Here is a 16,816-nt window from a genome sequence, read left to right on the forward strand (position 1 = left end):
CAGAGCGCCGAAGAACTGATGCTCTTGAACTGTGGTGTTGGCAAGGGCTCTTGAGAGTCCCTTGGACTGCAAGATCAACCCTGGGACTTCTTTGGAAGGAATGATGCTAAAGCTGAAACTCCAGTTACTTTGGCCACCTCATGAGAAGAGTTGACTCATTGGAAAAGACTCTGATGCTGGGAGGGATTGGGGGCAGGAGAAGGGGACGACAGAGGATGAGATGGCTGGATGGCATCACTGACTCGATGGACGTGAGTCTGAGTGAACTCTGGGAGATGGTGATGGACAGGGAGGCCTGGCGTGCTGATTCATGGGGTCGCAGAGTCGGACACGACTGAGCGACTGAACTGAACTGATGTTAACAGCTGACTCACTGGAAAAGTCCCTGATGCTGGGAATGGTTGAGGGAAGAGGGCATCAGAGGATGAGAAGGCTGGATGGCATCACCTATGCAATGGATATGAACTTGGGCAAACTGGGAGATGGTGAGGGGCAGGGAGGCCTGGCGTGCTACCGTCCACGGGGTCGCAGAGTCAGTCGGACACGACTGGGAGACTGAACAGCCTAGAGGCCTTGCCAGTTCAGAATCCCCTTAATTTGTGAACCACTGGATGGATTGATTTCCTTCCCTTTTATATGCAGATTCCTTTTGTACCCTGGAATACCATCTTGAGAGCACAGAAAGGTTTTAACTTCATATTTATTACACATTCACTGTAGGCAACTGCCAACTCCTCAAAACACAAAGTTTAGCAACACAACTTCACTTTCAACGGCTTCAGATAAACCTACTGTATTTTGTGCAAACATGTATAACAGTTAAGTAAAACAGGACACTAGAGGATTTAGGAAGGGTATCAGTATAAGCAAAGGTTCTGAGCTGTGAAAATAACCACCTTGCCAGAAAACCCATCTCACTAGTCCTTAGTCACTGTATCTTCAGTCGTGTTTTTTATCCTCTGCCTTTTCTATTTTGCCACTTTATACTTTCATCTCTTTGAACCCCTCTTGCCTCTGGTTCCATCTTTCTACTCACAATAACTTAATACTTCTGGGAAGCATTTTAGCAAAGCTACCTTAAATGCATGAAAAGTCCAAAGTATGCTCGGGAAGCAGGAATGCTTCAAAACTTTATGTTATTTAAGTCTTATGCTTAGTGACAGGGAACTATTGGAAATAAAATACATCCATTAGAAGAAATTACTATTAAAATGTTTTTCAATGATTATTTAATAACAAGGTAGATAACATATGCTTATCTAATATTTTTATATCACTGACGGTAAAGCAAAATGTCCTGTTTACTGCGTAAGTATGACCTGCTGTCTGTGGACACTGCAGTGCAATTTTAAAAATATTGTAATTATAATTTAGAACTTCAGAATCTGAATAGGTGCCAGTGTTCTCTTTTTTAATATGGGAAAAGGAAATCCTTTGAAGATCATTTGAAGCTTGGACCAAAATTCCATAGCTGTATTATTAGGATCACTCTGTAGTCTTCAGGATTCAGATACAAGGGAAGCTTCAATTCAACCTTTTAGAGAAGACATTCCAGCTCTCATGATCTCATCAACCAGGAGAATGTTGGTGGCAATCACAGTGCTGAAAAGGGGGGGAAAAAATCAAGACGCCTCAGGTTTGAGGTATGAACTCTAATTCAACTCAATCTCCAACTAACTTGTGCAAATTATGTCAAATTTCCCCCATACCCCTCCATACACATAAGTGCAGCTTCAGTTGCTATACTTTCGACTGATTACATCTTCTTATGGAAAGAAAATTAAACAAAATGTACCAATTTTAAAGAGTATGAAGGTTCCCTATGTGTTATTTTACAGTTCTGGCTTTCCCAAACTTACCAGGAGTGAAGAAGCTGTTTCTTTACACAATAGTTATCCCATATGCCTGCTTCTGCTGCTACCATTGGTTCACCTGAAAAGTAACTCAGTCTTCTTAAAATCACATGGAGCAGGTTCATAAGATCAGAATGCTGTCTAAAAGAACTGATAAGAGCATTTTGTGCTGCTTTACTCATCAGTGGTTACTCATTTCCTCTAGTATTAACTATGAGAACCCAAAGGTCCTCAATTAGCCCAATGGTATATTACAGACCATGACTCCTATGCACAGCAGCTTTGATGAGTGGCTGCTCTCTACTTAGAATACTTTCAGTGACAGGAATGCTCTATTTGGTTGCCAAACATTTGAATATGTATTTTTTCTGGAGACATTCTTGTTTGTCCATATTGAAGTACAGCACTTGAGCTATAATCTGGCAAGACAGGCTTATCATTTCCCTCATTCCAGAGAAACCTTTATTAACTGGGAATCTGGGAATTACATATACACATTATTATATATAAAATAGATAATAAGAACCTACTGTATAGCACAGGGAACTCTACTCAATACTCTTATAATGATCTATATGGGAATAAACTCTAAAAAACAGAGTGGATATATAACTGACTCACTTTGCTATACAGCATAAACAACAATGTAAATTAACTACACTCCAATAAAAATTAAAAAGAAACCTTTTACATTAACTTGAATGTAAATGCTTCTGTTCACAATAGGTCTTCCACATACTGCAGATATAGGTACACCTTCCACTTTCTACTTGTATGATCTGTATTACACTGGCCTAAGATCAGAGCCTTAATCATTTCATTAAGATTGGTTCTTGATGAAATGATTAAGAATTCTTAGATTTGGTTCCCTCTTCCAGCTTTTGCTATCCTTAGCCTGTTTTCACCCATAAATATGATCATCAAATGTATCACTTTAATCGAAGTCCCTGATAAAAAGGTGAATAAAGCAAGCTCAACATGAAACCCTTCAACATACACCTGAACCACCTACCACAACTCAGCAATATCACCAAATCTGTACTCTACTTATAGTATCTAGAGCTCCCCCTTCAAACAGTTGCATCCTCCTTACCAGTGTTCAAGTCCACACCCACAAGCTGACCGGATTCTGAATGTTCTGCTTGAACTTTAACTAGTGTTTCCTGAAGGTCAAAACCAGAATTCTGAGCAAGAACCTAAAGGAAACAAATGTAACTATTTAAAGACAGGACCTATTAACTGATACTCAAGTCTAAAATAAAGAAATAGTATTTCAAACTAACAGTTAAAAAAAACTTTAATGAATGCAGACAGATATTAATGTTCACTTTACACAATGATTAATATACATTACTAACCCGTTCACTAATCCACATCAATCTCAGCAATACACTAGCCATAAACTGTACCTTCAAATGAGCACACAATAGAAAACATATTAATCTTCCTCCAACTCTCTGGGACCCCACAGACTGTAGCCTGACAGGCTCCTCTGTCAATGGGGACTGTCCAGGCAAGAATACTGGAGTGGGTTGCCACGCCCTCCTCCAGGGAATCTTCCCAACCCAGGGATCGCACCCAGGTCTCCTGCATCGCAGGCATTCTTTACCATATGAGCCACCAGGGGAGCCCATATTAATCTTAGTTTAAAACAAATAAAAACAAAAAGCAAGCTTGTACTCAAGGATAAGTCCTACACTACAACTTTAGACAGTCAAGCCTCCTGTCCAGAGGAATCAATACATTAGATATCAAGAAACACCTGTTCTAATGTTAGGGTGAAAATGGATGATATCTATTTATTAAAAATCCACATTATGAAAAAACCCACATTAGCAAAAGCTTTCATCAGATGAATCAGTTTGGCATAGTTTAGAAAACTGTTAAAAGCATTCACACCTTGGGAATAATGAGCAATGCATCAGCAAATGCCTGAACTCCAAGCTGGGCCCTGCCCTTTACACTGGGCTTGTATTTAACCAGGGCTTCTGCCATCGCCACTTCCACTGCACCAGCACCTGGGACTACACAGCCTGTTGGGTGAGAGGGGAAGAGGAAAATACTAAGATACAGAGAACATAAAACTGTTGACTTAATTATAAGGAAAAATATACATAAAATTAAAACACAAGAAAGCCATTAATTTGAGAATTCCATGTAACCACAGCAAGTTTAATACTGCATTTGAAAGCGATACAAGCAACATCTCAAACAACAGAGTGATTTAAGGAGCACATAGCAAATCCTGTAAGCTTTTACTTCATTTGTATCCTCTTTTTAACAACAGCATGCTATGAAAAAACTTAGCATACCATCATACCATTTTAAAGGGAAAACTTTACTTTTGCATGGTGTCTGGCTGTGTAAACTACTGACAAAAAGAACACAGTATTCAGCCATGCCTTTTAGAGTAGCAAAAAGAGTAAACACCGGGAGGATCTCACCATCATCAATGGCATTTTTAACCGCCCTCAAGCCATCTCTTATTGCATCTTTGATTTGAGTAAGCGTGTGCTTATTTGGTCCTTTGATCAATAATGTGACAGAGCGAGGATTGTTACATTTCTCAATAAAGGTGAACTTCTCTTCTCCCTGTGTGAAGACACAGTATTTTAAAAAACAGGATACGGTTGTGCAAGGGACGACCAGAGGAGAGGGGCTTATGGAGGAATAAATGGGGTATTAATAGGGCACCACACTGATCACATTAAAGCTAATAATTTCTTTGAAAAAAGGTCACATAAATGAAATGTGATTTTCCCATCAAGGGCTTATTATTACTATGCACAAATCATCAAAATGTATGTAAACAAAGCAAAAACATTACCCTGAGTTTGGAAGAATTCATGAACCAAAAAGTAGTAGTATTTTGGGAAGAAAATACACTTACCAATGTATATTCATAGACAAGTCCTGCATGTCCCAAACAATCAGGATTCAGGTCATCAAGAGAATTTAGGGCTATCCCACCACAAGCAAGAGTCAGCCTGAAATATTCAAGTATTTTAAGGGAGATGCAGAAGTGCTTTTATTAGTTATATCTAGAGATTAATTCTTTTTAGAAAGCAATCTTTTTCAGAATTACATACTAAAATCATGTTCTAAAATATATTTTACATAAGTCTTTCCATTTGCCACTAACCAGCTAAAAATTGGTCTTTTCTCCTAACTCTCCATTTAAACCACTCTTCTCAAGTCAGTAACCACTCCTCTGACATGAAATCTAAAGGTGCACAAGAGCTCTGTGGGAGAAAGTATTCTCTAAAACCCCTGATGCAGTCTCTTGATAAGGAAAAAACGGTACTGTATAGGTCATCATTTCAAAAATAAAACAAGGATATATCAACACTCATAGCAGCACTATTCAGAAGAGCCAAGGTAGAAACCCAAAGAAATGTCCATGGACAGATAAATGAATAAACGACATACAGTATTATGCATCCTGAAAAAAATGTGATCCCAATACATGCTACAACATGTATCAACTTTGAAAAGATTACACTAAGTGAAAATAAGCCAAATGCAGAAGGACAAATACTCCATGATTCCCTTACATGAGGTACCAAATTTGTAAGAGACAGTAAGCGGACTAGTTATCTACTGGCAAGACTGTGTACAGTTATTATTTAAAGTACAAACTTTCCGTTTGCGATGCAAATACTTCTGGAAACAACAATGGCGCTAGGTGTACAACAATGTGAATTTCACTTTATGACACTGAATTGTACATTTTAAAGTTATAAATTTAATATTATGCATATTTTGTAAAAATAGAAAATTAGAAACTCACAAAAATAAGAGGGAAAAAAGGAATAATCCAAGTTAACTTGCAAAATAAAGTGAAATTCCTGTCACACAGATAATCTGCCACCCGTACCTTTCCATGTTTCTCCTTTTAGCTCTGCGCAGAGCTATAATGCCTTCTTTGGCAAGAGCATCTAAGGAAAAGGGATCAATTCCCTGTAACAACAACAAAAGAAGTTTCAATATTTTACCATTAAAATAAAATAGATACAGACTAGTTTATAAAACAAGATTTTTCACCTTTTGATTAATAACAACAAATCCTTTATCTGAATCACCACAGACTTTCTTTTTCAGGTCGATTATTTTTTTAACTCTGTCCTCGATGAATTTCCTTTCAGCTTTCACTAACTTCTCTCTCTCCTCTGCACTCTTGTAAAAAAAGCCAGAATTCACTTCTCTAAAAAGAAGTTACAGACAGGGGAGGAAATATTTAGCAAATGGTCACCAAGCTCCAATGCCACCCCCTGGTATGCTTTCAGAGGCTATTTCCTAGAATCCCTGGTGGAGGCATTTTGCTCTTTTGAGTGGAAACACTGAGTCTTAGGTGGGAAAAAAAATGACTCAAATGCCAAGCTCTTTTCTGTTTTTAAGGAGCTATAAACTCACGTTTTTTCATATTCTAATGACACGTTGCACGTGAGGATGTATGCATCTTCTACTCTCTTCTTCATATCAGGATGCCGTGCCCCATGGTCCAAAACAAGGCCTCTGATTAAGCTGTTAAAACACGTAAGAGATTATATTCTTACTCATTTCCAGATGGGGGTGTAAAATAGGCTAACAAAATTAAAACACTGAGACTGTATTGACAATTTTCACACAATCAACTTTATTTCTCGAGTTATTTGAATAGGACTACCTAAGAAGGTTCAACTGTGAAAACGCAAAATTCCAGAACATGACAAAAACAAGCCATTCAAATTAAAGCCACAACCCTTTCTTATACAGAAAATTCTCCACAGAAACAGTCACAACTGGTTGCTATTACACTGGTGATCACCTCCTTTTAAAAATGTTTTTAAACTAGGTCTCTGAAATAATTCTCTCTAAAATTCCTCAAAGTCTCCCATATGCTCTGTACTGAATAGTTCAATAAGTGCCAGATGACTGATGCAGCTGACTTTCCAGGGTCATTCTGACTATAAATACATAAAACTGACTTCAAGAGGTAATCGTGCTGAGTAAATGATAACCTGTCTAGGCAATATACATTAATTCCAAAAAAAATTAGGCGAAAATAGGTATTGTGTAAGCTTCAAATGTGTACGCTCAAGTATTTCATAGCATTCTAACACCTACCTTGTATCTGTTTCAGATTTATGTTTCATCTCCATGATCTCAACCATGAAGAGGTCAATAGGTTCATCTTGTTTTTTAATGGCCAAAATGGAGTCCACTACGGCCTGCAACAGGAGTGTAACCATTCAATGAATTTTATTTGTGGAAGTTGAGACATATATGGTACTTATTCTTCACAGATGTTTAAAGCAGTTTTTTGTCTTTGAAAATCTCTGAACTGATCTAAGTCTTTTTCTACATGCTAACAGAACAGAATGTACTATGTGTAAAGGGCTGGAGTAATTTACATTCCTGAAACCTCTATTGTAATTAAAGAATCATCGATACCTCTACAATAAAAAATACTGACAACAGGAACCTTTTTAATAGTAAAATCTCCATTTTATAAACCCCCTTTACTGAAAGGTCTGATTATACCTTTGTAACCTGGCCAGGAATACTATTAACACTATGATTTTCTCACTTTACTTCTTCTAGGGACACAGATCAGGTTGTTACTGCCACAAAAATGAACTTTATGGCCGATCGAATACTTAGTTGACACAGTATGACACTGTGAAGAGCTGCAATGAGTAAGAATACTGATATTTCCAGTTGCCAGGGGTTCTCAGTATAGGCATAAAGTACCAGACACATGCCAACTTAACACATACCTCTGTTAAGACATCAGCAAGTTCAGCATGAACTTTAGTTCGTAGAGATGTTCTGGCCACGTCTATAAGTGTTTCCCTGTCCATCTCTTTGCTTACTTTGACTTGTTCTAAAAACTGAAGTGCCTTTTCCTTTGCAGCTTCAAATCCTTCTGTAATTATTCTGGGATGAAGACCCTATAGTAAACACACAATTACAAAACCACCACTAACACTAGAAATCTTCAGGTAGATGCAACTACTGTTCATTACAAAGCAAAATTTATGAAAGTTTATTCTGGATCATTCATACCCTTAAACACAATTAATATAATGTGCTGACTTTCTGAATACATTTAAAAGGATAAATAGCCCTTTCAATGCAGAGGAAAAGAACAGACATTACTCTAGCACAGAGTCAAAGCCAAGGGAACTACAAAGCACACTTGGGTGTTCACTGTGCAAACCACAAGGGATAATGCCCAAAACTCAAAATTGTGTCATAACAATTTGACTATTACGTCTTTTCTATAGGTAATCTGGAATTAATTCACATCATTTCCTAATGAAAAACAGGGAGACTCTGTTTTTCAGACTGTCTCTCTCTTCCCAAGAAATCCTTCCTACATCAGATTAGTACCAAGGTTTGCTTTACCCTTGGAACTACTGAAAATTTTAAAATTTATGGCGTTCTTAAATTTTGTTGACTTTTTCCTTAAAAATATACCATCTTGAATATCTCATTTCTATAGCTATGCTATAAACATGGAATGCAACTTGATTGAAAAAACAAAACAAAAACACCTTTCAGGCCAACAAAGATTCTTCAACTTATCGAGGATCACAATAAATTTGCGTCAGACAAGGATACAGACTCTGGTTCCCAGATTTAAGCCCTCTCCTCTTTACATTCCATTATATGGCCTCAGCTACTATCAGTACATCAGTTTGTAAGAGTCAAACTGAGATTATTTCTTACTGACAACAAAGTATCAAAGAAACACAGGCATCATGTATACTTCAGAAATGTAGAGATCCGCCTGCTTCAGCAGCTCTCCAATGATGAGGACGTTGGAAGTGGTACCATCACCAGTTATGTCATCCTGGGCTGTTGCTACTTTGGCTATTAAGGAGGCTGTTGGGTGCTGAATTTGCTGCAAGTAGAGAAAGAGAAAAATTCCTTAAACAACTTAAAATTAAAATAGTCCAAATATACCTTAAAATGTGTAAATGGCTAATCTATTTGCACAAAATGTCAAAGTATGCAGCTACAAATTGTTCTGATTAAAAACTCATGATTAGCTATTCTATCAGTTTATGATGACAGTAACATTTTCATGTATAAATTTACTTCTCAGATTATCTTGACTTTACTGATGAGGAAATATGAGGCCCAGTGAAGGTTTACTCAAGGTAATGGAGCTAACAAGTAATAGCAACAATTTCAAATCCATGCAAGCCTCTTTATGACAAATGTAGGATTCTTGTGAGAATAAACCAAGTGCCTTTTAAAAATGAAAGCTCAGCAGCCCAGTTATTATTTGGCACTGCGCAAACAATTTAAAACGGAAAAAAACCAACTTAGCCTCTTTAGCAAATATTACCACAGTGGATGTTAACTCACTGTGGAACAGTTTTGGAAGAAGAGAATATTCATGTTTGTCACCCACAGATTCTTAACTACAAAGTATCCCATCATGGCTCCTGCACTGTTTTTGTCTCCTTATTGTCCTTTACTACAGCCTTTTATGTCTTTAGGGACACTGACTGTTTTAAGAATCTAAGCAGACTAGCTTATTAGATTAGGTAAAATTAAACAGTCAGATAAAGATAGCTTTTCTGACATCAACTTTAAACTATGACTCCTATTTTTCTCTGTAAGCAGAGGCCACCACTTAGCCCACCAACGAAAACTACACCTTCCAGATTAGCTAATTCATACTGAAGATATTAGCAAAACATCTGGACATTGAAGGCATGATACACTATTTTCAAAGCCTTAAATCTTATTTTAAACTCAAAACATAGGCAAGTCATTTCCTTTTCTAGGATTTTAACTGTTTTGGGGAACTTAGGGAAATGACCGCTCCTCTCAATAACCTCAGATTCTTAGTCACTGGGACTTTAAAAATGGTAGAGTTTTATTTCTCCTTCAGATGGTGGTGGAGAACTGTGATGTAACACACAAGAACTGTTGTCTGAAAAAGTATAACCATTCTGTCGCATTTTGCCTATGTCATTCCTCTTAGTTCTTCAGGTTTTATTAGAATTTTAATTAACACCCTTTAAAGAAAGCCTTAAATGGCAAGAGTAGGGGATTTGATAAAAGTACGTTTATTAGACTCCAAGGCCCCTCACTATTCGGTACTGTCAATAATAGTACTGATAACATTTTTTCCCACTCTTTCCACTGTCTGGAAAACTACCTTTTGAGAGTAAAAAATCTTCCTACAAATCAAATGTACTACGGAAAACCAAGACACTTTGGACAGCAGCCTCTCACCATTTCATGAAGCAGCACATTTCCATCTTTAGTGAGTTTGATGTCTCCAGCACCAGAAACAAGCCTGTTCAATGGGCAGAAATGAATCGTACTGTGACTTTTTCAATGGAGATCAAGTTAAGAGGCCCTAACAAGCGGGTTTTACCTAGATCTTCAGGAGCTGGGGCCAAGGGGTTGGTTCTCTATCCCGGTAACAGGGATGGCGCAGTGCTCACCCCTCTCCTGTCTGGGAAAGTCTGAAAAGGCGCTCAAGTCCCAAGCGCGGGGGGGCGCCGCGCACGCGGGCAGCTTTGTTCTCGGTGGAGGAGTCGAGCACCAGGAAGCCGACAGGGCAAGAAATAAGACCCCACCGGGACAATACGGGGAAGAAGGGCAGCAGTGGCGAGCGCACAGGCCCAGAGGCGGCGAGCTCCAGGCCTCGGTCCCCGGCGCAGGCCCGGGACAGCGCGAGGTGCACGGTGCCCACCCGCCCCTCCCCGCCAGTCCCGCCTTACATCTTCATGGTGCCCTTAGGCCCCAAGTTGGTTCTCAGCACGTCCTGCAGCCCCCGGGCCGCGCTGATGTTGACCGCCAACGCCGCCTGGGCTCGGGCCACCTCAGCCTTGGGGTTCAGGGTCTTCACTGCCGCCATAGCTGACCCAGCAGAGGAAGATAAGGGCACTCGGCGTGGCCAAAAGCCCTGAGCCGGTTCAGCGTGGCTGGGAGGCGCTATCCGGGCCTTCTGGAACAGTCGGGCGCGCCGGGCCCGCCCCCAGCGTGCCCGCGCGCCGCCGCCATTGGGCCGCGGGCCGGCCGGCGCCGCTCATTGGGTCGCGGCCGAACGTAGCCCCGCCCCTCGCGTCGGCCGCGGCGCCATTGCGTTCGGGCGGAGCTTGTATCCCTGCGACCGGCAACCGGGGTTCCCGGGGCTCCAGTGTCGCAGGTGGTTGGGTTCCGGCTTGGCGGACCCCGAACCTGAGGACGTAGGCGGAGCGTGATTGGAGAAGCGGCTGCTCTTTCGCGGAGTTCTGCGGCCTTAGGGTGTAGGGTGGGTCTCCTCCATTCCGCCCTCGCACCCTTTACTTTTTCCCCTCCCTTTTTGAGTTTATCCCGGTGACCAGAGTTTTCTGGACTATGTACAGTGTGCTGGACGGCGTTCTAGGTGCTTTGGCGGTTACACAGTGGACCTGAAAAGGACCCTTGCCTAGTATCCTAGGGCCTAGGGAAGAAGAGATATAAGGCAAGGTGGAAAGTGCTAGAAGCCTTTAGAAAGCTACCAGATGGGGCGATGGCAGTTGAGAAGCAAGAGTCGGTTCACCCTTCGGGCTTATGCTGAGACCTCAGGGTCTCAAGGCACGTTTGAAAACTCAAACTTGGCCAAGCGGTGGTGTCCAGCCTGTGAGAGGACTCCCTTATTCTGAAAGATGTCCACAGTTGTTTGTAGTATCCAGTTCCCGCCTCCCACCTAGATACCAGGTATTCTCTGATATTTTGTTTTATTTTTATAGGTCATAGCTAAAATTGTTCAGAATGTAGAAGGTGCCAAAGGGTATATGATGCAAAGTATTTCTCCCTCCTCTACTTCAGTTTTCTTCTGATGTATATATACCTTTAGATACTCTGAATTTCCCAGATGCTGTCTGGATTTCTAAATAAATATGTATATAAATATTTTTTAAAATCCCCACCCCCACAAAATGGCAAATTATAATAGACGCTGTTGGGTGTGTCACACTTAGAGTATCCTGAAGATGGTAACATATCAATATAAAAATAAGGGGTTCCTCATTTTTTTGTTTAAACAGCTGCATAATATTCTTTGTAAGAATGACCTGACTAGCCAGTCACCTACTGGTTGGCTTTTAGGTTGTTCCCAATCTTGTCTTTTTAAGGCTGCAGTAAATATCCTGGTATGTAATGCTTTTCAGTGGCTTTTTATATTTGAGAATCACAAAAGCATGCGTATGAGTTACACAGTAGGAGATACATGATTAGTCCCGAAGATCCTTCCATAATCCACAAGAAGCACATAGCCTAGTTAGGGAGATAAACTTGTAGACAATGACAATGAGCAGTAAAGATTCGGGTGTTATAATTAAGGGATGAATGAAGTGCTGTGAGCATGAAGGTATTAACAGCATCAGGGAAGGCTTTTTGGAGGAGGTGAGGTTTTTTGTTTTGGCCACACTGCATGACATGTGGGATCTTCCCCTACCAGGGATCGAACCCCGGCCTCCTACATTGGGGGCCTGGAGTCTTAACCACTGCCAGGGAAGTCCCTGAAGGAGGTGAGTTTTGAACAGTAAGTAGATAGTTTGCAGGAGAAGAGAGCCTAGGAGAGTGATGTCAAACAGGAAGACTGGGAGGGCCTGTCAAAGCCCAACCGAAGATGTATGCATAGAATGGAGGGCAAAAGGTTGCAAGAGACAAGTTCAGGGAAGTAGCTTGTCCTGGCTGTCAGGGCCTGGTTTTCTGCTGGCAGTGAGAAACCAAAGAACTAGTGATGAAGATATTGGTGGAATGGAGGATGAACTAAGGGAGAAGACTGAGGATAGGGCAATCAGAAAGGTGTTGAAAACTGTAGAGGATGCTGCTGCTGCTGCTGCTCCTGCTACTCGTGTCCAACTCTGTGCGACTCCATAGACAAGAGCCCACCAGGCTCTGCCATCCCTGGGATTCTCCAGGCAAGAACACTGGAGTGGGTTGCCTTTTCCTTCTCCAATGCGTGAAAGTGAAAAGTGAAAGTGAAGTCGCTCAGTCGGGTCTGACTCTTTGCGGACCCCATGGACTGTAGCCTACCAGGCTCCTCCGTCCATGGGATTTTCCAGGCAAGAGTACTGGAGTGGGGTGCCATTGCCTTCTCCAAGAGGATGATGAAAGCATATTTAATGACACAAGGGAGAAAAGCATGGTTTAAATAGCATGTGTAATGTGTTCTCATTTTTTATAACCATTCCCCAGGCATCAGCTCAAAGGGCAGAGGCCATCAAAATATTAACATGGACTATATTAAAAACATTCAGAATATTTTCATTTTTGCAGTACCCACACTTTATGTGTCCATAAAAGGGGGAGGCAGAAGTATTTACAGGAAAATATGTAACATACAAAGTATGTCCATTATCTTATTTTTATTAAATCATATTGAGCTAATAAACATTTTAATTAAATCAGTTACCTATATATGTATATATGATTTAATAAATATATATATAAAGGAAAGGATGTCCTCAAAATGTTTAACATTTTGTTTCTATCTGCCAATTTTATAGGTGAAAAATGATATCTTAAAAGTTTCATTTGTTTAGAGTGATGTTGAGTGTATCTTATAAGTAGGAGCCATTTGTATTTTTCTGTGAACTGTCTAGTCATGTCTTCTGTTTTGTATTTGGTTTCTAAATATTCATAGGAGCTCTTTATGTTTCCTGTGTTGCAGTGAATTTGTCCTAGTGTTATTTGTATTTTGTATTTATGCCTTTTTTCCAATTAAACATTTATTTTTTTCATATAGTCAGATGTTTCCTTTTTTTATGCGTGTTTGAATTTTGTGCTATGCTGTGTAAAGTAGGCCTTACACACTTAAATGTTTTAAAAAATTTCCCATGTTTTCCTTTGTATTTTCAAGATTTTCTGTTTCATTTTAAAGTTTGATTCATTTAGAATTTAATAAGGAATGAGATAAGAATTTGTGATAGAATAAAAAATATATGTTGTCTTTGGCCCTGATTCCTAGAACCTAACTAAAACCATGGTTTTCTGAGTGATAGGGGTGTCTTTTGTTACCTACTACAGTCCCCTTTAGAATACACCTGAGTCTTTGCTAATGAGGTGTGAGTCAAAGTAGGGAGCCTAGATAACCTCAGATAGAAGCTGGTCCCTAGAGAGAACAAATGGGATTAGAGGATGGGAAATCTCAGCCCGCTACCCCCAACCTCCAGAGAATGGATGGGGTGGAGGTGGGTTATAAAAATGCTTGAACAGTCTGTGAATGGACACACTGATGTCCTGGTAGCATGGTATACCCAGAGGGTGTGGAATCTCTGTTCACTCCCCTCACACCTGGTCCTGAGCATCTCTTCCATTTGGGTGTGCCTGAGTTGTATCCTTTATAATAAACTACTAAGTCAAGTGATTTCCTGAGTACTGCGTCAGTCTCAACAGTTTTCAGTTTCCCCTATGAAAGGGATTATGGAAACCCCCAAATTTGTAGCCAGGTTGGACAGAAGTGTGGGTAGCTTAGAGACCCTGGACTTGTAACTAGTGTGTGAAGTGGAGACAGTCTTGTGAGACTGAGCCCTTAATTCTAGATAGTGTCAGAATTGAATTGAGTTTCTGGATGGCAGTTGGTGTCTGAGAACTGGAGAATTAGTTATTGATGTTTGGGAAAAAATTCACACAACCCCAATTTTTTTTTTTCAGGAATAATGTTTTCTACCATGACTGTAGTTATTAGCATGTGCTACATTCCCAGGTGTCTCCGGATCTACTTTGGACGGTATTCACTTGTGTACTGTTGCAAGTATACACACCATATTGTTTCATTTACTATAGTTTTACAATATGTTTTAAAATTTGGTAGGGCCAGATCCTCTTCATCTTTTTTCAGAAAATTTCTGGCTATTTTGTATGTTTGTTTTTCTTTTTAAATGAATGATAGAATTAATCTAGTTTTTAAACATCTCTTTTTTTTGGATCATAGGTTGCTTTCAAAGCATGTGTTACTTTTCAAGTAAAACATATGTTTAATAGGTAGAATATTCAAATTAATACAATAGAAGTGGAGCTAGTGAAAGGCCAAGAGGTTAGAGGCATTTCTGACAGAATTTCAAAATATATGCTACATAGTTACCATTTATAGACTAAGAGTCTGAAGAGTTCAAGAAAATTCCAGAATAGGGGCAGGTTTTGTATGAGGAGGTGGAGTAATAATACTGATTTGGGGTAATGTTTTTCCTTTGTGGGCCACTCATTCTTTGAGTGTCTACTTTGTGGCCGAGTACTGTGCTTGGAGTAAATAGACACATGAGAAGAGAAGGCCCCTCCAAAGATTTCCTTCCCAGTGAAGAGACAAACATACACCCGCACACATAAGGTACACAGTGTACTGAAAACCTAGAATGGTATATATGATCTCAGTTCCATGCTATTATAGGAGACTTGCTAAAGCAAATCTTTTTCCTAACTATTGAAAAAATGTATTTGATTTTCTTATTATAAAAATAATACACATAAAAAATAATACATAATCATAGAAAAAGTACCAAAAGCAAATAAATTTAAATTCATAATCTCATAACTTAGAGATGACTGTGATGGTTAATTTTATGTGTCAATGTGACTGGGCCATGCTGCTGCTGCTGCTACTGCTAAGTCGCTTCAGTCGTGTCTGACTCTGTGCGACCCCATAGTTGGCAGCCCACCAGGCTCTCCCGTCCCTGGGATTCTCCGTCATGGTGCCCACATATTAGGTCAAACATGTTTCTGGACATTTCTGTGAAGGTGTTTTTTTTTTTAGATGAGATTAACATTTATTAATAAAGTGGTAGATTAAATATACTCTGTTGTAAAGCAGAGTATCCTACATAATGAGTGGGCCTCCTCAGCTGAAGGCCTTAATGTAATCAAACACTCGTCTCTTTCCCCCTAGCAAGATGGGATTCTGCCAGCAGACAGCCTTTGGACTCTGCCTTTCTTCCCTGTGCCTCCCGTCTGCCAGACTACCTTGCAGATTTTGAGTTTACCAAACCTCTATGGTCATGTGACCCAGTTCCTTAAAGGAAATCACTCTTGGACTTCCCTGGTGGTCCAGTGGTTAAGACTCCACACTTCCACTGCAGGGGGAAAGGGTTCATTCCCTGGGTGGGGAACTAAACTAAGATCCCGTTTGCCATAAGGTGTGCCAAAAAAAAAAAAGGAAATCAATCTCTCGCATTAAAAAAAAATAATTTTGTTTATTTATTTTTGGGTGCACTGGGTCTTCGTTTCTGTGTGAGGGCTTTCTCTAGTTTCAGAGAGTGGGGGCTGCTATTCATTGCCGTGCATGGGCTTCTCTGCAGTGCAACAGGCTCTAGGCACACTTCTTCAGTAGTTGCAGCTTGCAGGCTCTACAGCACAGGCTCAGCGGTTGTGGTGCACAGCTTAGTTGCTCCACATCATGTGGAATCTTCCTGGACCAGGGACTGAACCCCTGGCCCCTGCATCGGTAGGCGGATTCCTATCCACTGTGCCACCAGGGAAGTCCTCTCTCTCTCTCTCATTTTAACAGCAGATGACACCCTAAATATCTTCACTTTAACAGCAGATACCCTGTGAGGTTGGTTGTGTGTGTATGTGTATATAGATAGATAGATAGATATACATCCTGTTGGTCTTGTTTCGCTGAAGAATCTTGACTAACTAAATAAAGCTGCGAAAGGAGCAGAAATTTTAAGAATGAATTTTCTTTTTTTTGGGCCATGCTGTGCAGCGTATGGAATCTTAATTCCCTGACCAGGGATCAAACCTGTGCTACCTGCAAAGTAAGTGCAGACCTAAGAGAAGTTACTTTAAATATGTATATTTAAATTTTATTAAAGTATAGTTGATTTACAGTGTTGTGCTCATTTTTGCTGTATAGCAAAATGATTTAGTTATACATGTGCTTACTCGCTGAGTCATGTCCGACTCTTTGCGACCCTGTGGACAATAGCCCACCAGGCTCCTCTGTCTATGGAGATTCTCCAGGCAAGAACACTGGAGTGAGTTGC

General features: G+C 40.1%; 1 protein-coding gene and 2 non-coding genes across 3 annotated transcripts; all 3 read right to left on the minus strand.

Moving 5' to 3' along the window:
* Positions 1 to 682: 682 nt before the first annotated feature.
* On the minus strand, positions 683 to 10,799 carry CCT6A (chaperonin containing TCP1 subunit 6A). Its single transcript, XM_052656777.1, has 14 exons — positions 10,586 to 10,799; positions 10,092 to 10,155; positions 8,608 to 8,742; positions 7,613 to 7,786; positions 6,960 to 7,063; positions 6,267 to 6,377; positions 5,898 to 6,057; positions 5,731 to 5,813; positions 4,744 to 4,840; positions 4,298 to 4,445; positions 3,753 to 3,886; positions 2,947 to 3,049; positions 1,860 to 1,932; positions 683 to 1,602 (listed from the first exon to the last, which is right to left on the minus strand). Exons 1-14 carry the CDS (start codon positions 10,720 to 10,722, stop codon positions 1,530 to 1,532), a joined length of 1,596 nt encoding a protein of 531 aa, XP_052512737.1. The 5' UTR covers positions 10,723 to 10,799; the 3' UTR covers positions 683 to 1,529.
* Positions 4,116 to 4,255, minus strand: LOC128044054 (small nucleolar RNA SNORA15). Its single transcript, XR_008199033.1, has one exon. It is a non-coding gene; the product is annotated as a small nucleolar RNA SNORA15 (small nucleolar RNA).
* LOC128044061 (small nucleolar RNA SNORA22) lies at positions 7,920 to 8,053 on the minus strand. Its single transcript, XR_008199040.1, has one exon. It is a non-coding gene; the product is annotated as a small nucleolar RNA SNORA22 (small nucleolar RNA).
* Positions 10,800 to 16,816: the final 6,017 nt, after the last annotated feature.

Source organism: Budorcas taxicolor, chromosome 2, assembly GCF_023091745.1.
Source record: "Budorcas taxicolor isolate Tak-1 chromosome 2, Takin1.1, whole genome shotgun sequence".
Taxonomy (NCBI): domain Eukaryota; kingdom Metazoa; phylum Chordata; class Mammalia; order Artiodactyla; family Bovidae; genus Budorcas; species Budorcas taxicolor.

What these genes read in the sequence shown, in the direction of transcription:
- CCT6A (XM_052656777.1), bottom strand. Translation starts at nt 10,722, where the DNA reads ATGGCGGCAGTGAAGACCCTGAACCCCAAGGCTGAGGTGGCCCGAGCC. An exon ending in CCTAAGGGCACCATGAAGAT is followed by an intron (nt 10,156 to 10,585) that starts GTAAGGCGGGAC and finishes CCCATTGAACAG; the next exon opens with GCTTGTTTCTGGTGCTGGAG. An exon ending in AAAAGGAGAAACATGGAAAG is followed by an intron (nt 4,841 to 5,730) that starts GTACGGGTGGCA and finishes TGAATATTTCAG; the next exon opens with GCTGACTCTTGCTTGTGGTG.